The sequence below is a fragment of the Anopheles ziemanni genome, chromosome 3 (assembly GCF_943734765.1).
Source record: "Anopheles ziemanni chromosome 3, idAnoZiCoDA_A2_x.2, whole genome shotgun sequence".
Taxonomy (NCBI): Eukaryota; Metazoa; Arthropoda; class Insecta; order Diptera; family Culicidae; genus Anopheles; species Anopheles ziemanni.
This window is the reverse complement of record NC_080706.1, coordinates 16,630,909-16,652,550: the sequence shown is the minus strand read 5'-3', so window position 1 is coordinate 16,652,550 and position 21,642 is coordinate 16,630,909. Positions and strand designations below refer to the sequence as shown.

General features: G+C 44.5%; 1 protein-coding gene across 1 annotated transcript in view; it reads right to left on the bottom strand.

Moving 5' to 3' along the window:
* Positions 1-21,642, bottom strand: part of LOC131284217 (uncharacterized) — an 83,219-nt gene that overhangs the window by 24,414 nt on the left and 37,163 nt on the right. Inside the window, exons 6-13 of the mRNA XM_058313071.1 lie at positions 18,516-18,735; positions 18,298-18,437; positions 18,074-18,201; positions 15,629-16,064; positions 15,421-15,548; positions 15,136-15,351; positions 14,918-15,068; positions 14,503-14,578 (exon numbers count right to left, since the gene is read on the bottom strand). Of these exons, the coding sequence (XP_058169054.1) occupies positions 14,503-14,578; positions 14,918-15,068; positions 15,136-15,351; positions 15,421-15,548; positions 15,629-16,064; positions 18,074-18,201; positions 18,298-18,437; positions 18,516-18,735 (1,495 nt within the window). The remainder of the gene's footprint in view (positions 1-14,502; positions 14,579-14,917; positions 15,069-15,135; positions 15,352-15,420; positions 15,549-15,628; positions 16,065-18,073; positions 18,202-18,297; positions 18,438-18,515; positions 18,736-21,642) is intronic.

The window sequence follows — 21,642 nt, the reverse complement described above, 5'->3', positions numbered from 1 at the left end:
ATGTGGCAACACAAATTCCCGGGTGGAAGATTTATTTAATGGTCTTTTAAGTTAGTGACAAAAAGACATCGACACCAGGTTCGGAGCGGTTTTGAGCGAGGGGGCGCCACATCCGCAGGAAGCCGGGCAGGACGGGCGAAAGGGAAACCCGGTCGACAACTATACCGGTACGAAACTACTAATCTGCCGCAACGTAAAGTGTGCGCAATAAACTACACGAATGACGGAGCCTCGGCTCGTCGCCACCGAGTGTCCCTTTTCCACTCTCAGAGGATGGGGTGTTTGTTTCGAGCCCCATTCTCGGGTGGCGCAGCAAGGTGGTGCAATTATGCTGATTTACCTTATTTATTATTTGTGTATGTGCAGCATTTGGGGGAAAGTTAGTCTCGCCGTCCAACCGCCACAAAAACCACAATCCAGGTCCGCTCAAGGGGAAATGTTAAGTGGGATCACATCGGATCGGTCGGAACGATGTGACGAAAGCTTGTTGCAACTATGAGTATTTCTGACTGACAGCTGGAGTCATGTTTTTAATGTCATGCGATTCCATTTCCCAATGGTGGAGTATTAATTTGAGGAGGCTTTCGGGAAATGAAAACAAGGTGATTGAAAGCCTAAAGTCAAATTAATAAATCATTTCAATACTTGACACCACACACAATTTTACTAACTATGATAAAATTGAAAATATTTCGCAATTTAATAATTACATCCAATTAAACACTTGAAAAAAAGACCCAGGTTTAAATCAAATAAATTCTAACGCAAAAAAATCCGGTTTCAAATCCATCAATTTAGTTTCATCAAGTACGAAATAACCTACTAAAAATTAACCAACGCTAAGGAGGTTTATGATTCTGGATCAAACCTTTATGCCCACACCGTCAGCTTAATTAATAAAGTGTGCTGAAAACGCACTCAGCAAACGAAACTGGGTTCCAACGCCATTGTTCAAACAGTTCTTTGAACATCCACCGAACGCTTTCGGGAGGAGTTGCAGGTCTCAATTTTTTATTCATTTCCCATTTAACCCTTTGGCACTCGAAATCTCTGCCCCGCACTTAATCCCAACACCGCTTTTTTGCCTTCTGGCAACTATTTCCACCGGTGACCCCACCATCCGGGGTGGACAATTTCCACCCGATAGCACCCATCGGAATAATATCATTCCGGTGAAAGGCAAGCAATCGTTCGGAAAGGAAAATTTCACTTTTCCCTAGAACGGGTCGGGGGTGGTGGTGGTGGTGGATGGGTGGGTGGCTTGCCCATTAATGGAAAATTTGTCAACGCCAGACGGTGACGCGGGTCCAGCGGATGGGGAACGGGGGGGAGGGAGAGCGGGCGTGCGAGGAAAAAGCGAACGAAACACGAGCCCGGGTTCGGGTCATAAACGAAGGCTAATTGGAATATTCACACAAAATGGAACGATTATTTTACACCCCACCCTAACATACACGGACAAATTGACCCACCAACGCAGCGTAGGTGGGTTGAGTTCGTTATGCATCTGAGTGTAAGTGTGTTTGTGTGTGTGTGTCGGCGAAAACTGTTGCATTAGGTATATGCTAACTGGGCGCCTCCATCGTAGGTTTTCGTCGGCTCCATGAACATTGCTTTTTATTTGAAAAATCTGTTGCTAGCCTTGGCACCAGCTTTGTTTCACTGTGGGGGTTTTTCACGCCGCCCGGAAAATGGTGTAAGCGATAAAGTGCATAATAGGATCACTGTGCTCGGTGATTATACGGCACGACGACAATGCCATTTAGGTGCGACCACAGAATCGCTTTGTTACCCCTAGGGCCGGGTAAGTCAATAAATACCCGGTGAAGGGTTAGCGTTAAATTGAAGCCAAGCGTAGCGAGAATAACTATTTCAGGTGACAACAAAAATGACAGCTATTGTTGGGCAATTGTGGTAGTTGTCTTTATAATCCAATGGAAAACAAAATAGCCCAGTTTAGGGAAGAGGCTTTTTCAATTACTTTTTCGACGAAAAGATATTTTATCACAGAAAGCAAACCATTCCCAATTCTTTATTTATCAATTTAAATTATTAATTGGTAATATAATTATAATTTATCTTCCCTATCAATGAATGCATGCCAGATCGAAATTCTTTAAAAAGTCACAACGGTAATGGAAAAATTTCTGCTAATTACTTCTCACATTAATTTGATCGGATGATTTTACCCAAACACCTCTCTCGCCAAGAACAAGCAATTATGAAATTTGCCACATTTAATTCAATACCATTGAAAACTTCATTCCAAACCACTCCACTCCATCGCCGCCCTTTAACCACCCCAGAGCTAAAGTTTCAAATGGCGACAAAGTAGGAGCAATATCTTTTAATGGACCTTTCATCTGCAAGGCGGGATAAGGCGGGGGTTGTGCGAACTTGTTGTGCCTCCACATTTAGTGGAACCACCGAAATAGGCGTAAGACAACCGACAAACATCGTCAGCTTTCCACCCCGAGTTGCCGATGTTGCCGAGACGATGGGACACCCGGGAGCAATCGTTTCGCAACCATTCGAAAACGGCCAGGCTTCACTCCTCACCACCTCCTTCGCTCGCTGAGACGAACATGAAAACTTTGTTCAAACCAACGCCAAACACCACCAAGCCTTCGGTAACGGTCTAATGTACGTCACTGCACTGCCCTTGCCTTTTTCCTTCCCTCCCGCCGTTGGATTGAAACGAGAAAAGCGTCGACCGACGGAACGGGAAAAACTTTCACAAATCTCCACCATGCACACACACACACACACCCACGAATCCGCTGGTAGCAACTTCAGCTGGACAATGTTTCAATTTACTCAACAGCCATATAATGTACTACAGCTATTTCCGTCGCTTGCTCCTTCTGTTTTACTCCCCAAGCCCGCACTTTGGTATTGTAGCCAGGGAATGGCCGAGACATTCTTTATGCCAATAAGTGGGCAAATGAAGTTTGTCCTTTTGGTGGAGGAAGTTCGAGGAAAAAAACGGGGAAAACATACCATCTACCCTCCCTCCCCCGTCCGTTTGGACAATGTTTATCCCGACGGGAGAGTGCAGGAAGGATAAAGGTAATCAAAGCATGGTAAGAAAGCAAACTTGAAGTATACGAAGCGAAGGAAAGAAAACAGTGAAAAACGAAGGCGATAAAAGCAGTGGAAAATAAACCGGAAAAGCTGCTTTAGAGAGCTGTGGTAATACCGATACCGTTCAAGCTACAATCGGATTTAGGATCTTTTTTATCGTTTCACATCGTTTCTCTCGCCGCTTTTCGATCTTTAAAATAGTTCTCCACCGTCTGCGAAAAGGTATCTCTTTCTACGTATATGTTTTTATAGAGGAACATTCGTAGTTTTATTTGCCTTAAAATTAAAAGTAGGTAGTGAAATGGCTCTAAAACTTTTATTCGGAGAGTAAAGGATATTGAAGGGATCAACAATTGAATATCAACTACAGCGAGTTGTTAAAAAACTGTCTAAAATATGTAAAAAATTATCAAAAAATTACCGTGAAAGGACAGTTAGTGAGATTTTTGTAAAAAGTTGGATGATAAACACTTCAGGCATAATTTTTAAAAAATGTTATACCTTTTGTGTTGTGCGAAGAAATAATTAATTTTTCAAACGCAGATTCCGAAGCGGTTGACATTCCCACTCCCGACATGCATCATGCGGGAAACTGACATGACAGCGTTGGTGGACGGCTTATTTAACCGGCACGTGCGATTTCCATCTGCCCACACCCAAACGCCATCCTTAATCTGACATGCGACATAAGAAGGACATCGGACAGATAATGGGAGTTCGTTGGGACACGTTCGTTTCAAGTTCTTTTTTTTTAAATTGTGCCTACCCGAGATCGGTCACCATCGCAACCTGTGAGCCTCGACCGCTCGGGATCGATGGCGTGCGGCACTATTGCGTCGTCGCCTAATTGAATTGACGACGATTGTTTCCTCCGGTGCGGTGAAGGTGGTTCCGGGGTTCCAATCGAACCACTCTCTCCTCCACCATCAACCGTCAGTCATGCGCTACTTAGTGTTGGTCTGTTGGTCTTTGAGCTTATCACCTTAAGCCCCAACAACTTCGTTGCCCGTCGATTCTCCACTCCCCGGTAGTTAGGACGCTTCCGCTTTGACGACGTGCACACACACACGGTTCACTGGCACAGGATTGAGGTTACGTACGTGGGCAGTCAAAGCAGCAGCATCCAACGAGGGACGGGAGGACGAAGAGTGTGTGTGATTGTGTTTGCCGAAGGATGTAGCACAGAACAAAACGGGAACGATAACGACATCATCGGTAAAAAGAGGAAAGAGTGTCTTCTTGCCGGACGGTAAGGTAAGGTACAATTTCGACCAGTGCTCTCGAACGCCATCCATCAAAGTTTGTTTGTTTTGTATGTTAAGTCTATTTGCATCTTTTCTAATGAGGATCATTCGAAAGAACAGAGAAAATTGCGCTTATTTGTAGGCATTTTAAGGGAAGTTTAAGGGAAAAGTTCGCAACAACTCCACTAAAAGGTTGGCAAACACTGACGACTAGGGTGACCATTGGACGTCGGAAACGAGTACAGAAGCAACTGACCTGGAAGTTCTCCCTAGAAAAAGCAGCACACAAGGTTGGGAAAGGCATCGAAACGGGCCGGAACATAACAGCACGAGCCAAGTCCATCCTCCTGGCTGGACCAGTGGACCAGGCATCAATACGCAACATCCAACAAATACGACACATGAGTGAGCGAAATAAAGGACAATGTCGTCCAATGTACATTGTACCGGTCTGGATTTCTTCACCCGATGCCATGCAGAACCGAACATTCCGGAGACACAACACGCTCTTATCGCACGTTTTAGCCTTTCACCCTGATTGCGACACGTCCGGCGTTCTTGCCCCGGACACCACCTCCGGCTCCAGAGGACGACTTCTTCCTTGTGGTCAAATTGAGTTAAATGTTTCAGTTCATAAGCCAGCCGCATTATGTCGGATCAAATCAAGCGCAAATGACTCCCTTTATCGGGGAGGTCTTCGATCAAAACCTGGCCACCGCCGTTCGGTAGCCGGATGGCAAAACAGGGTGACATCATGTTGTGATCAATGCTTGGGCAGAGAGACGTTCGTCAGTTGCGCCTTTTGTGGCTGGAAAAATGTATCGATACCTATCCGTTTCTAAAATGGATAAGCATTGACTAAATGGGATAGTTATATCTGAAGTACTGGGGGACTTTTGTTGGACTTCATAGAATTGAAAGGTGAATTATGGTTTGGAACAGAAGAGGAAAAGTTCAGGAGAAATTTATATTTGTAAGTAATTGGGTTCCAAACCCTGATTCAAAGGAACGTTGCCATCTAAAAATATGATTTTGAAAAGTGATTGAGGACTCACGTCTATTTATTCACGAATGCAGGATCCTTCTGAAAACGAATGCCCCCCCATAGCCATTGGGGGGTGTACTGAGTTTTTAATACACATTTCAGTACTTCAGGGAACTACGGCACAACACTCTACGCCAAAGTTCAAACCCAGTATTATTAGCTAGAATTTGTTGATTCTAAAAACCGGCGGCTCAACGGAAAGTTTATGCAAATCGGATGCAAGCCTGCGCAGAGAACCCCAGAACAAGCTCAGCCGAGTGCCTATTTTTAGAAAGCAGAACAGAAGGTGCTTCAGGATTTTTTTTTCAACGGTTTCCAACCCTCCATTGAGGGTCCCGGGAAAGGAACCACCGCATCCATCCATCAGAATCGAAAGCATCGATCGATCTCGGTCCGCAGCACAAGGACCCTGATGTTCGCCATCGCAACCATACAACGCCAACGCCAACGCCAACGATTTTAATCAACCATCAGCATACATCGGCCGGACACAATTCACGGCGGCCGCCTTCCAAGCGCTTCCTGCGTCCCCCCTGATGGTGCACACGCTCCATAGATCAATCGGTCGGCCCGGGAAACGGGCCACGCCATCATCATCCTACAGAGGCATAGCCAGTCGTGCTCTTGTGAACGGGTTGCCTCTCGCCATGACAACGAGGTTTTTACGAATTTGCATCACTTCAATCGTGCTGAGGTACGGGCACGGGTGTGTGTGTGTGTGTGTGTGTGCACACGCAGTTACACAAAAGATTCCATTCGACGGGACCGTCGTCGTCGTCGTCGATGGCATCGTTTCCGGCGAAATAGTCCAGCGCCCGGCGGTTCAAGTCACGTCAGGATGCAACGATGCACAACATGGCACTGATTGCAAAGTTCCGAGAACGGCATTTCATACGATACCAGGTACTATTCAATGGTGGCACGAGCAACAACCATGATTGAATGTATATTCTCTGGAATTCTCTAAAAGAACGATATCAGCGCAACGTTCGTAACAGACGCAAAATTTCCTATTTCAAATGTTTTCTAACCAACGGTAAAATGTTAAACATTTCTTCCCGCAACCATTTTCAAATCAAATTCACATTCGATTTGGACGGCGGGGTGTGTCCCGGATGGTTCCCGTATTGCGTGACCAATTGTTCGAGGCACACCAAAATCGAATCCCGAAATCCAGGATACGTCTGTGCGAGCCCAGATGCGAACCAAAAACAGCCTAAACAACAAATTCCATCAGGAGTTTGTAGCTGACACGGTCGAAAGGCTGGGCTTCCATTGCCGTGGACCTCTGGACTCTTATGGCCCAGTGTCACATGTCTGGCCAAAATGGAATGAAATGCCGAATTCCATCTCCCATTAATCGAGATGGTTCTCACAAAAATCTCGATCAGCAACGGTTTCGCTACAGATAAATCGGGTTCAGTTGCATCGTTGCAATGTAGATGATCAACATGAGGTTTAGGTGGGACATGTAATTATTCATAGAATATATGTCAGGTTTGGTACGATTAGATGATTCCTTTACATTCTACAGGGTGGCATCGTAGAAGTGATACACTTTGTTTATGTAATAAAATTGAAACCAGGTATGATACATCTTCGTAAACAATTTAAATAACATCTATTACTATTAAACTTGCATTTCAAGTAATTTATTTCAAATCTTTCACCTTGGCACTTGATAACGGCCCGTAGAACCTTATGGAAGTCGTTGCAGACCGCACGCACAACTTCATCCGGCATTTCGTCCCATATCTTAAATAACCGGACTCTCCATTTTTTACCCGGTTTCTTCTCTAGAATAACCGTGCCTGTCTCCTCGTATCGCTTGATGGTCCGGAAGACAAATAATCGACTTAAATTGAGATGAGACTTAAATTGAGGCAGACAGACAGTCTGCCTAATCTGAATGTTTTTCAGACCTTGCAAATGTTAAATATTTAATTATACGCAAGTCTAACTCATTGTAGTTTTCTAGAAAACTGAACTGAACACTTAGTGTACGTTTTGTACATCAATTTTAAACATGTTAATTTATCAAAATATACCCATGTATGCGACACAAAAAGTTTTTCAGAAAACACTCAAATAAGTGTATCACTTCTACGATGCCACCCTGTAAATAATTTACCCAAATGTTTCCTTTACGGAAAGCTACTGAAATAAACAATATTTACGAAATATCACTTAAGTTCAACACTGTATCTAATGTATTTACTGAAAAATCACGCTTCAGGGCACTTGTGTGACACCCTTCAAATCCAGAATAGCAATTGTGAACAACAGTATCTAGCAGAATCCTTAAACAAGATCGATAGTGTACACTTTTCTCCCTTTTGAAGTACGTCAGTACAAGTTGGAATTCAAGTATACCACGTGAGTTTTTGTGTACAATGTTGAGAATCCAGATTGCCTACCAGTTTACAACAAAAATCTATGTAATCCACGGTTCAGATTCGAGGGAAAATAAAAACCCCACCACCCAATAAGCCAAGAAACCAATGCAGGTGTAACGACAGCGCAGCAAACCAGCACAAAAAGAACGAAAACGAAACGAGTTTAAAAAGTCCTTAGACGTAACGCTTCCTTTTCCGCTCGGATCGCTGCACTTCCGTTGGTTATTCACTCTTCCACTCCCTGGCTTGGCTTGGCTCGGTGTCGTATGATGGATAGCTTCCTGCAGAGAGCCAAACCATCGAGGTAGCGGAATCGGAACGTTCTGTCAGGAGTACGTTTTGCAAAGTAAATAACCACCACTTAAAAGACTGTCACATGCTCGACGGAACACTGCATTCCACCGAACCATGGAATAGTACCGGTCGAGCAGCAACAAGCAGAAATAACATTACGGTGTGTGTGTTCATAACTGGAAGGCTCATCGGTGTGTCATCAGAACTAGTTTTTGCACAGTTCTTGGGCAAACTTCCACTCAGGACAGTCCTCCGAAAGGACAATGTTGTCCGGTTTGGAATCTCCGTTACATACACATGATGCAAACTAATAAGGTTGTTGATTTGATTATCTTTTGTGTTCCGACGATGACATTGTCAGTGATTCTCAATTCATTGGGATTTTAATTTGCAATAACGCTCAATGAAAGGAAAATGTTTGATCTACAATATATATGACATACGATAGACTAAATTAAATCAGATACTAAAGGCAACACAATTGCATGAACGATAACTATATGACGGAGTTGATGCAATAAACGAGAATTTATTTCAAAACCCAGAAGGAATGAAAATCACAATGAAAAGCAGAATATAGCAGCAGTAAGTGTCAGTAGCTTGTAGACCTCAATTCTGCACGGAGTTGATTTTCACCGGCTCAAAACTATCATCATTGCGGTGTGGTGTCTGCGGGCATCCGACCACCAGGTCCGGTAGCAACAGCCCACATTTTTGAACTTCATTCAAAGAGTTTTCACACAAAGCACATCTTACACCCTCTCTCTCTCGCGTTTGCTCATTTCCAGCGATCCTTTTCCCGTGCGCCTTTACGCGGGCGTTTTCCCACTCCATTCGCGCAGGAATTCAACGTTCCAAAAGGTGCAAAACCTCGGTGGTTCTGGCTCCCGGTAGGGCGGCGGGTGTGGGGGTGCGAAGGTATTCAGGAATGGTTTTGTTAGTTCACACCTTTCGCCTTTCGCAGAAGGGGTTGAGACACTTAGACACACGAAGAAAGCATTCCCTGACCCGTGGAAGTAGTGCGAGCATGAACACGAAATGGACTCCGCCCGCCGCACACCAAAAAAAATGTACTGTCGTTCACACATTCTTGGCGAAAATGAAATAGTTTTCCGAGGTAGATTATTTTCACCGAACCTTTCCTCGGTGGAGGTAATCATTGGAAGGGCATTTAGGAACAACGGTGGGAAAGACGAGAAAGAACTAGAGCATGGTTTCGAAGAACTGTTAAAGCTCTTGCACACATTGCCAATGTTGGCGCCAACTTTCACTGCCAATATGCAGATTCTATGGTATCGCCATCTGTCGGAAAAATTTGCAACCAAATCTTGCTCAACCAAAAAATTTTGGTTGCAACCTCGCCAATGTTTGACAATTCAATATTACCTAGTACAGAAATGGTAAACAAACCAGTATACCAAGCGTAAACAACCATTCGCATTCAAACACAACTGGTGTTGTTTATTTTTAATGTAAAAACGAGTATAGAATGAAATTTACAACAATGTTGTCGTCGACAACTTGTCGACAACTTGCGCTGATACTTCACACATGAGCAATGCCAAGGCAAGCTATTCTGACAGAAAAACAGAGGTTGTCAAGTATTGCTTTGGTATTACCTTGGCAGACATTGCTCAGGTGTGCAAGAGTTTTTAGGGAAAAGGATAATCACTGACAATTTCACATAGATGTGGCATAAATGAGGATTTCAGTAAAGAAACACGCAGGGTTTCGTGTCTCGAGTAGTAGTGAAAAAATTGGAATAAATTTGGTGTACATCTTTGTTTCTCTTCTTACTGCAATTAATTACTTGTACAGAATAAGTGTAATTGTTGGGCAAATTTAAGGTAAGTTCAACAACAAACTTACCATAACCGGTTAAAAGCACAAGGACCCCAAAAGCGCTTATTACTCTCCAATACAACATAATCTAACGTTCCGCTTTACGGTTCACGCACCATTTCACGGATCAGCGTCTAGTTTTGGGAGACCGTTTTATCGAGCCCGAGGACGCGATGTTGCGATATTTGTACAGCCAATAAATGAAAACATTACGGTGGGACGTGCAAACGTGCGTGTGTTTGTATGTGGTTCACGACTGCACGACTTGTCCATTCGGTTGATGATCAAACCATACCGCAGTTTCGATATTCCTTGTACGCCTTTGCCTATTACCCATTTAGCTGGTGCGGGAATGGATATAGCGATACAGCGATAGCATCATCACCATCCTCGTCCTGCTTTTCCCGACGGAGCTGTGGCTTCGCATCCGCCATGTCCGTTTGCCGGGAGGGAGGAAAGGGGAGGAAGCTCCAGCCCGGGTACACTCCGGGAATCCGATAAAATCAGCACTAATTCTCGACACGCTGCTCCTCCCGTCTCTCGCCAGCCGTCAACGTGTCGAGCCCGAGCTACAAAGTGATTACTGCCGCGTGAACCGTAATCAAATCCAATAAAATACACCAAAGCGCTCATAATCACTAGGGCATTCGGTTGGCTGTGGATGGCTCGCAGTGAGACATAGCCATAGCCGGGTGTTTGGCAAGCCCGGAAGAGGATACGGATTTAGGCGTTGAGCGTTAGAGCAGCAGTTCGTAAAGTTCGCCCCCGGAAGAGGTCGGGCGTCGGGAAGATCCAAGGTTTATCGATAAGACCGAACCTCCACAACGACGCATTATCCCCTCGTCCTCGATGGAATGTACGAGTTTGTGTCGGGGTGAGTGTGTGTGTGTGTGATTTGGAGTGGCCAAACAAAAATAGAAGGGCATAATTGAAGGAAGGAATCCTTGGGAGGCCCGGGAAGTACGACTCTATTTCATTAGCCTCACATGGTAGTTAGAACATTCCATGATAATCTCATTTCAATGCCACTTAAAATAAAGTTATTTGTGCATACCAAACACACCCACTTGCAATCAATAGTGATAAGTAAACTTTAAGTACTCAAACCATTGAACTAACCTAGTTTAAACATTCCATCCAGTAGTTGTGAGGGAACAAACATTCCGTTTCGTGTGATAAATTTCTCAACGGTAAGTAATTCCAACTGGCTGTATATCCTTGCAACAAACTTCCAAGCGTAAGACAGCTGCCCATTTTCCCAACAAACCCGAAAAATCCGCCACCCCGTAACCTCCCTCTCTTTAAATGATTCTTTACCCAAAAACCCACAAGTTGTGACTCTTCACCGAAATTCGTACACTTGCGTTCGGTGTCAGAAACCAGTGTATGTGTGCATGCGTGTTGGTTGTGTGTGGGTGTGTGCATGTAAAGGAAACGATGGTGGTATCAGGAGGAGTCCCACTGGAACGTTTGCGACACCCTGTCAGCACACAATGGGGAATGGCCAGGAAATGGTCTTCTTAATAACACCATCTCGTCTCGCCGCGCTTCGCTCTACCGGATGGTTGTTTCCTTTTCTGGGGTTTTTTCAACCCCTCCCCGGTACAACTTTATTTGCCCACCGGATGCCCCTGTCCTTTCCGAGTTGGGGAGTGATGTAAGTGACTCGCCACAACGGCGAAAGGAACATCCTTGAGGAAAAACGGAACGGTAAGCGAAAAAGAGGAATAAGCGAAAAGCTAAACGACTAGGTTGGGACCGAATGTATCTTGGGAACGATGGACGGATGAGACTGCTAAATGGTCACCCCCTCACGCTTCCCTTCTCTCTCTCTCCCCACCCTGCTCATATGACAATCTCGGGGCACCTCGAGACACTTCGCATCGTCGCGTCGTCCTTTTCGGCGAGGCACGCGCTTACAACGTCAGCGGTCGCATTTCACCGCACCTCGTATAAAATGTAACAAATTATTCACCAAACTGGTACGTTACCTTTTTAACACAATCTCCCCGCGTCGGCTGTTCGCCACCCGCAAATCGGTCCCAAAATGAACGTCTGGCTGGGTGGAGGAGAGCTCTGGGCGGATTGTGTAGCTCAAGTTTCCCAATTTTCCCGAAATTCCCTCGCACCGATTCGTCCGTCCCATTCGACGTTGGATGGAAACGATTCGAGTGAAATATTTATCCACACGCTTATATTCTCGTTTTTCCTCAACGTACGGATACACCACCTCCGATTCACCGTCGGTTTCTTTATATCAACACCATCATTTCCACCCTCGGAGCGGTCGCATTTGTGTCGCATCGTTTTCCACATGCGGCAAAATACCACCACCACCTTGCAAGCGATATGATTTTCCGCCTTTCTATTAGCAGAGACACCCGTCTCGTTGCTTGACATCGTCCACATTTCATCAGGCAGCACGTCAGAAGATTGGGGTGGAAAAAAAGCAGCAGCTATCATTCAATGTAGTTTCATTGTATCAACGCAACATCCTTCGTCTGCTTCCTGGTCAATGTGCTCATAATAACCGACTTTACACCTGTTAAAAATGTAACCACAATGTGGGGAAAAGATCGTTAGGATTTATTGAATAAATCGACTAAAAGAAAACCAATTTTGATAGATTTTAATGAGAGGTGTCACCTCTTCTTTGACATAAATCTCAATCTTACATCGATGGAAAACGTGCCACCAGAGGGACGATCTAGTCAACGGGATCAAGAAAAGGCGGATTACTCATTCCAGAAAATAATACCAATTTGTCATTCAGCACACACTACTACGCAAGGATGATGGAAGCAGGCGAGCGAAAGGGAGCAAACCGAAGAAAAAGAGGCCGAATTATGGGGTAGATTATAAACTTTATCAAACCACCGACAAAAACCTACTTCGCCAAACGAATAATAACAACGCAATCTACACAAATTAGTTGATGTTTTCCTTCTTAGCAAACGGTCGCCCCGTCGACGTCGGTAATCGATCTTCCTCATCACCTCCAGGACCTCCCAAGGGGGAGGACGACACGCTCGGGCTAGGGGGGGGGAAGGAAGAATGGAGCTGATTCCGAGACAAAACGGCTCACCACGTCAGCATCGCGTCACATCCCCCGCCTGCACCGACAAGCAGGCGAACCATAAGGCGGGAGAGGCATAAGGTTGAAAATCCGAAAAGTTATACGCTCCACGGTGTTCGTGTCGATGCTATAGGTTCTCTTTCACCCGACCCTCCCCCTCCCCCAAGCACTCGTGATTTGCCACTTGTGTTGGTGTGTATGGCTTCGTTTATGTATTTATGCATTGTTTGTTTAACTCAGTGAGAAACCATCAAACGGATGTAGTCCACCTTTACTTGCCCATCATTGCCTCAACCACACGAACGCCTCGACAACATCCCAACCTACCTTCCCCGCCCCCACCCGCCCGTGCGCCTCAGCCGCGGGGGAGAAAATGCGCTAAAGCTTCCCGTTTATCCGATTTCGTGTTGTGGTTTTTCTTACCAATTTATGGTAATTTGTACACTCTTTTCGGAGTAATTTGCGCAGACTCTTCCGACACCCGAAACAGAGCGCCCGGGAGGAGCCGGCCGAAAGAAGTGGAAGTGCGCGAGGTGCTGGAAATGGTACAAACAGTCATACACACACACACACACACACACACAGCAGTGTGTACGTCCGAGGCGTCATCCGGTGGGCACGATGGCAAGTGTTGCATGTAAGAGCAGCGCCGAGAGGTGTAATAAACCCCGTCGTCGTCGTCGTCGTGTGGACACATGCGCATTTCAAAGGTGAGCATCGCCAGGCTAGATGTCGACCCTACCACCTCCCACTTGACAGTAGAACTTTCAAAGGATCCTCTACCATCGGCCAGAGAGAGGAATGAAGACACGCGTACACACACACACATACACCAACAGTGTGTAAAGTGCAGTGCAAACGGGATGCGAACAAAAACAAACAACGCCACCGTGAACCAGGTTCATCCTGACGACCTGACGCTGCTCTTCGGAAGCGACCTTCTTGCTGCCAGCGACTAACGCGCACGCCTGCCTATGCGCCAGACGGGGGGCGCTGATGGTCCGAGGGAGAGGTGAGAGGGGTGGGTTTCGGTTATATATACTGCCACTGATCCACTGGAGCGAAGAAGCCACCGCCGTGGCAGAAGGATCAAGCGTGAAGTGGTTATTTGGTTGGGGTTTTGAACGGTTAAGTGAATAGAGTCACGCATACACTCTCGTACACACCCACATTCGCAAGGCCTTGTCAATTCTGAACTCCCCCCCCCCCCCCCCCCCCTCCCGAATGGAGGAACTACTGAATGCTCAAACTCCTGCACCGACGGTTGTATCCTTGCTCGAGGGTTCGGTGGCGCCATCTTGCGTTCAGACAAATATCCTTTGGAAAGCCTCAGTCCGGAACACGAACCAAAGGATGGAAAGGACGAGTCCTGGGTGCAAGTTGTTGCATTCGAATTAAGTGAAACTTTCGCCGTACTATTCGAAGAATAAAGAAGCTTTTTGATTGAAGCTCTTTAACAACGTCACTTTAAATTTGTGTTCGCTAAATATAGGGTTGATATAAAATAACCAAGGTACTCACGTGCTTCCCGCTTATCAATCGAGCCTTTCGTCGAGCAATTTTTCTTATTTGGCATCGCACGTAGTCCGCTTTGAGACTGGAAAGGGGTAAGGAAAAATAACGTGAGGTTTATTTTCTTAAAAAGCTCCATTTTAACACTAGAATCCAAATAGTAGACATTTTGACCACTACACCTTTTTCTCTTTTCATACCTCAAAAATTCCGGAATATTTACTAAAACACAAAACTCATCAATACAAAACTAAATGAAATTTAAATTAGCAAAGAAATTTCAGAAAAAGTCAATAAATATACTAAAAACTAGTCGTTTATGGATTCGCAAAATCTTCAAAAATGAAGAAGGATTTGTAAAAGAGAGGTCAAAAGGACTGCTAAAAAGCATTCGAGCAAGCAATCTACTGTTAAAGGCACTTACATTTTTAATCGCCTTGTCCGAACGTTCGCCACTCGGCAGCCTCGCTACCGAAACTTCCGGGCTGTCCTCCGGTGGCGGTGGCTGTGCCACCCAGTTGTACTCTCGCTTTTCGATGGCCACACCGAACCGATCATACTCGGCCGATTGTTGCCTACAAAGAGACGAAACAAATTTAATAAATACATCCTTGCACTACCCTTTTTACTAATCGCTCCTACCTCAAACTCTCGTAGCAATCTAAACACACCACCGCGTACTCCCCATTTTCAAGCAGTATGCCGTCGCACTTGCGATTGGCCACGAACGGATACTCCCGAATCGGGAGCGCACGGACCCGCTTCCGGTACGTGGTGATGCCGCACAAGTGGCAACAGTAGTCGTGAAAGTTGTACTTGCGCTCGGTCGGAGGAAGAACATTACCCTGAGCGTCATACCTGAAAGGTAGTAAAGACAAAAATGTGTTACAACAAACGGTTCGCATAAAAGGCCACATAAATACGTACTTCCGCCATTGGTTCAGCAGCGAGTGATAACAGAATGTGCATACCAACGCCGAACTGTCATTGCGCAGCTGCTCGGCATTGGGTGGCGATTTGTGTTCTAACAGGAACGGAAAGTAAGGCCGAGAACCCTTCAAATAGAATTGAAAAAACAAACGAAATTAGTATCCAAAGTGCCTGGCGCAAAATATTGGTTCTTTTTTCAAGCTACCTCCTTGATGGCGTACAGCAACCGGGCAAAGATCATCTCCGAGTGCAACCCGCAGATGAAACAGTACACGGAGGTACTTGGCGCGCATGAGGCTGGCGTCGATGGAGGCGTACCGCCGAGGCTGGACTGCGTGCGCACCAGACTACCGCTGCCACTCCCACCACCACCACCACCACCACCGGGCGATATTGAGGCCGAATTCGGTGTCGGCGACGGGATGACGTACTTCCGGTGCTCGAGTGGCACACGCTGAGCATCCATCGTTTCCCACTGGATGGTCAGCTTGTCGACGCAATTCCGACAGGCTAGCACGCGGCTCTGATCGTTGCTGCCTTTGAGGCAGGGAAAATGCATTGCATGCGAATTCATATGCTCGGCACTGGTGGACAAATACTCCATCGATTGGCTGGGAAATGTATTCTTACAAATGGAACATCTGGAAGAAAGTCGAAGAAGAACTCATTAACACCGTCAGCTTAATCCAAAAATTAAAAACCAGATACACTCTAAATTGAATTTGACTAAATCATGTGTTTGACAGTGACCTAAGCTGGTTTAACAAGTCGTTTTCGAAGTTTAAGTCGCCCTATCCATTGAAAACCCCTATAAACTTATCTTTCCGATACATTTAGCGATGGAATCAAATCCTTTACACTTGTTCTAGCGTGGAACTAAAATGACGGAGGTTAATCGGTTGTCCGCTTAGTTTGATATCGTTGCGTTTAGTATTTTTTTCTTCTAATACCAAACAGGAAAGCCTTTTCAAAGCTGGTAAGTCTATCTCAATACTGTGTCGAAAAATTGCGAAACAATTTGTTTACATTTACTGTGAAAATTCGTCACGCACTCTGTAGATCCGATAATTTTATGACAAGACTATGTCATAATACCTCATATTTCATCCAAACAAACAATTATCATCATTTTGAAGGCACAGGATCTTAAACATTCACACACTATCGCTGATCAGATGTCGTACCATAATTCCTTCCGGTAGAACCAATCGATCAATCGTTAATCTGAGTCAATCAGCTCGGCAACAAACGAGCTCGTTATCACACGACACCCAACACGAAAATATCCCGATTTCCTGTTGTTTTCCTCAACCCAACCACCGCACCAAATCTAAACAGCGCACAGAGCCCATGCAAACAGCTCCTACCTAGTTTGTACTGGTTTTGGTGATAATTTGAAAATCTGCTTTCCATCCTCCAGCTTATCACACATCACAACAAAGCACGATCACTCTAATTTCGCTATTCGCGCGAAAATAATAATAAAGAAGGTGGAATTTGTTACCTCGTGTGGGGCTTGTTGCCAAAGGCCACCAATTTCTGTCACTTCTTAGCACACACACGCAAGCTGTTCAAGGTTGTTAGCGCAATAATTTCGCACACGTCACGAAAGAATGGAGAGGAAAAAAAGCGAGCTGATTGTATCGCTCGGCGCGCGCGATCCTCTTGCCCAGTGACGTAATCGTTGACATACTACCGCAAACTTCACTCGCAAACCGTCCGACACTCGCGATGGCCGTTGTTTACGATCTGGATTTTCCAAAAACGTCCCCACAAGGTTCGTTTCTGCACAGCTGAGTGAAGGTAAAGGGAAAGAAACCCGAAAGAAACCGTGCAACAAAAACAATAGCCATAAAAGAGGCGCTGAGCTATATTTCAATTTTGTGATTTGATATTAAAGAAGCGAAACGGACGTGATAACAACCCCTGAAGAGGGAGGATATCTTGAGCCGATCTGGTAAAAGATTACGGACCACCCCGTGCACGTATGATCCCAAAACTGGATGAAATTGCGTGATCCAGCTACGAAGTTGACCGATAAAGGAACACACACAAATCGTTTATCTAATAGCTAGCATGTCGGCATGAGCCGGTGGCAGATAGCTGCATTTTAGGGTCTAAGGCGACGTGATAAGGTAATGGTGGTGTATTGAATTACCAACGTAAGTGGATCAAGCCATTTGTATTGGAATGCTATCTCTACCGGTATCGGACGTGACGGATTTAATTGATTCGAATCCGCTCGTAATATAAAAAAAAGTTGCCAGCTTATACAAGATGTGCGAGAAGATGTTGGTCAGAGTTTGATTTTTTTTATCTTGCAACGTTATCTAACTTTTCAAGTTGGAATGCCACCCTGGATTTTAGAGTGTCTTTTCTATTCAGTTCTATAGCCTGACAAAGCTGTAAATTTCTTGCCGATTAACCTTTCAAATTAATTCCGTTTCAGCCTTTAATTAACCTTTCAATCCTTCTGCTTATCTTTTTGATTAGCACGAGTCATACAATTATATACATTCCAGTTGACTTCTCCTTGATTGATTTAATCGATTCTTCAGATTATAAACAGTATCCTAAGGCATTGTATATTCTTGCAAGCCCTTCAAAACAGTGCAACACGCGTCTCGGTTCCCTTTCGTCGTATACTTACTGATGACCGTGGCCATTTTCGACTGGCCCTTGAGAGTGAGGTGGTGGTGTATTTGGTCTTGAATCTCTTCGGTTGCCCTTCTGGTCCCGCACCGGTATCCCAGACAGGGTGGAGGCAAATTCATAAGGCTAAAAGTAGAGGAAAGCGTAAATAAAAGTCACCGTCATAACACCACGTGCCAAATCACGCGCGTTGCGTGGCGCGACCGTCCGGACCATGCTTACCTTAAACCGTACAACCTCATTTATCACACTGGACGTCATTTTCGTCGGCGACGGATAACGTTCATCCACATTGCTCACGATGCCCCCTTCCGCTCGGTGGGCATTTTTCTTATTGCACGTGGAACATATTTGCACCATCCCTGCAAAGTGAAGCATAAACGAAACACGTTATTTCAACGTTCACCTGAGCTGCTTACGCGTTTGCGGCTGCTACGCACCTTGTGGACTTATTGGACTAGCATTGGTTGGCGCTTTCAGGGTTTTGATGAACGGAAAGTACGGTTCCCGTTCGGCGTTCGGGCAGCAGTACACTAAGCGTAGTTGCGAGGACGGCGTGTCGGCGCCGCACGTGTAGCACACGAACGTGGCCGACCGTTCCTGAGTGTTTTGGCGTTTTCGGATCTGGTACTTGCGGTGAGCTTCCGGTGTTGAGCGAGCCTGAAACGGAACGAAATCAAAGCAATTCATTAGCCAAAACGTCAACGATATGTTTGAAAGATGTACCGCAAACAAATGGGTGATAACATACGAAGCATCGCTTTTCTTATTTCCTGATTTTTTTTATCAACATTCTTCTAACCGATCGAACATCCACGTTGAAACAAAAGGCAAACGTACTGACGCATCGAACGCATCTAATTAAAAACACTCCATTTCATAAAATCTAATCGACGCATCAATGCGGTATCGAACGACACACCCAACGTCACTGTCATTCCACGTATCAATATCGCCGGAACTCCGGCCCTCCAAAGATGCGTCACCGCGACGACGCACGCTGATATGAAAATGAGGCAGAAAAACCCAACCCTCCCAAGAAAAAGCCCACCTGTGCTGCTTTTTTGCCGTGCGTCATCAAACCATACCCCGCGAGGCTGCAGCCGAGATAATGAAACTTGATTTACAATTTAATTATTGGCAATCAAGATTCCTCCAAAAAGTTGCAAAGAAAAAATAATAATTGCGAACCCTCAAAAAAGGTATCGGCAACAAACTTTCGACCGATAGAGCTCAGGTCGACGAAATTGTATAGATTATTGAGTTACGAAGTAAGACAATTGAACTCTTATAATTCGTTATCATATTGAAGAAACATTCATTCAGAAATTAATATGAATTGAGCAGAAAAACTATTTTATAGTAAAACCCGGGAAGGTGGAATAAATCAAATAAACGATTCAATTTATAAATTACAACTAGCCACAGATTGTATACCATAACGCCCGAGAGCCGTGTTGATGTAATCAATTTAGCTCCTTTAGGCAGACACATCTCATCCATAATCGATGCCGGCACGAGAAAGCATATGCTCGGAATTTATAAAAATGGATACAAAGTGAAGAAATAGCTGGTCTTGGTCATAAATTTCCCGCATCGTCGAGCGCATCATAACTGAAACGATGCAACTACAAAACGTAACGTAATAAATTAATAACTCTACATTTGAGCCCTGGACGAAGTTGATACGTTTTTCCTAGCGCTTGTGGAAAGCAAAGCAAGACGGACACTTCTTGATTAGGTTATTGCACGCCCTAGCAATAACATTATCACTCATCCAATCACCTTTGTATCGAAGAGATGAGTTGAAGGCATAGAAGAGTGTAATGGAAAGACATCAATTATTTCTACATTGTTGTATTATACACTCTGGTTGATTCTCCAAGACAACTTTCACGAGCATAACGAAACTCGTGTCATCATCGTGGTCGAGTAGACTGAAGGCAATCATCAAGATCTTCTATTTCTCGCCCGGAAGGAAGTAAGACAGGAAGTATTACGTCTAATCAAACGTTACACCAGCGCGTACGGACAATTCATCCATCTCGATGCTCAGTACAACAGGAAATGGGTGGTTACGCTTCGGTCGAAAGCATATTGATCGAGGGCAAACATGTTCTACACTGCCCGTCGAAGATCTAAATTAAATAACGATCCAGCACTGAACTGAGGGCCGAACTAAACCGGTCCAAAGTGGATTCCAAAGATGACGAAAACTACAATTGAATAGAGAAAAATCCTACAGTTAATGATCGTTTGGAGCAGAACGAAAACTGGTTTTATTCCAAACGAAGATGATTTCACTGGTAAGGTCGCGTCGTCGATAATTTGTGAAATCATTAGAGGGTTGGAACTTCGTATAGACAAGTCTCAAATTAGACGTATTGACTAGAACATTTAGCTAGGCGTAAAACAAGATGTTAGGGAAACTTTTTACTCTTAAGACCGCGTGATGTAATTAGAATGAAAACTGGTTATTTTGCTGTTTGTGACTTGCCGTTCCGTACCTAAACAACATTACAATCTCTTCATCCTTTGGGGAAGTCCAGGCAAACGGATTTGTGCCCCGGGCGTTAGTGGAATTTGCCAATTTAAACCGCCTCACTGCGGTTGATGCTTGTCACGGGTTTAGCGAGATCGTCAAGAGGAGAAAAAGAGAAAAGGAACGAGTTCGAATGGAATGGCGATAAAGCGGACGGTAGTAAAAATATAAATATAAAACGACAAAAAAGAGTCAACGCAAGGACAGAAAAAAGTAGAGTAAACGTTGAGTCCACTGATAAGCTGGCGCAAACCAAATCAAAATTGATAAACCGGACCCGGTCCGGACGCAGCCGGACACACCACCGCTCCAGTTTGGCTTAACCTCTGAAGGAAAACTCTAAAGATGAGAGCAAAACAAATGTCACAATTTATTAACGATTATTTCATTAAAAAAACGTTAATTACATTGACAATGTACGATCACAAACTGCGGTGACACGCACGGTAACAGTAAGAATATAACTTTATTGATTCAGCAAGCAATGTTTCTCAAGCTTTTGATACCAACATTAGATTGCTGATCAATTTCTAACCAATCCTATTACCATTCCGTTTTAGAATAACAAAACTAAAACGGAAAACGTTATTGAGGATTGAGAAACATAAAATAATAAATGTTTGGGCCAATCATAGAAATTACAAAGAGCGATAAGAAAAAGTACTTTAATTACTGTTGGAACATAATTTTTGTCTGTTTCTTGAAGCTGCTTGTGTTTGAGCTTTGTAAAGATGGCTGTTTACAGATCAAGTGCTACTGCTATTTTTGACAAGCGTTTAATCCAGAGTCTTACTGGTTTAATTTTGAATTCGAAGAAATACCAAGCAACCAGTATATAATCTTAGAGCTAGGGCAAGTATCTCAAATCTGCCCTAGCTCTAAGATTATATACTGGTTGCTTGGTATTTCTTCGAATTTAAAATTAAACCAGTAAGAATCTGGATTAAACGCTTGTCAAAAATTGCTATTGTTGCTCATTGACATCGAAACAAGTAGCCCAAAACAAAAACTATGGCATTCCCTTG